The sequence below is a fragment of the Penaeus monodon genome, chromosome 34, assembly GCF_015228065.2.
Source record: "Penaeus monodon isolate SGIC_2016 chromosome 34, NSTDA_Pmon_1, whole genome shotgun sequence".
NCBI classification, from domain to species: domain Eukaryota; kingdom Metazoa; phylum Arthropoda; class Malacostraca; order Decapoda; family Penaeidae; genus Penaeus; species Penaeus monodon.
The window spans coordinates 12,770,313-12,770,604 of record NC_051419.1 but is presented as its reverse complement, the minus strand read 5'-3'; the positions used below and the strand labels follow the sequence as shown (position 1 = coordinate 12,770,604).

Sequence of the window (292 nt, the reverse complement as noted above, 5' to 3'; positions counted from 1 at the left end):
TACCAGTTCCACTAAAGATCGCAACGCCACAAGCAATAAACCCAAACGAGGACCAAAGCGGCCACGCCCACCTCGGCTGCTGAGGTCCCGCGCGGTCTCCCTCCCGATGCCCACGCTGCAGCCGGTGATGACGACCGTCTTGCCGTCGAGGCGTCTGGCGGAGGTGCAGATCCCGCCGGCCAGAATCCTGCGAACGAGAATGACCATGCACGCGTGGGCTGCCATGCACGCCATGCTGTTTCCCCGGAAGTAGTCCACGACAGCCGCTAGAGAGAGAAGAGAGGACGTCGTT

The 292-nt window shown here is 62.3% G+C and overlaps 1 protein-coding gene across 1 annotated transcript in view; it reads right to left on the bottom strand.

Moving 5' to 3' along the window:
- Window positions 1-292, bottom strand: part of LOC119594599 (retinol dehydrogenase 11-like) — a gene marked incomplete in the record, with an annotated part of 7,645 nt that overhangs the window by 4,846 nt on the left and 2,507 nt on the right. Inside the window, 1 exon segment of the mRNA XM_037943641.1 lies at window positions 72-266. Coding sequence (XP_037799569.1) covers window positions 72-266 — 195 coding nt within the window.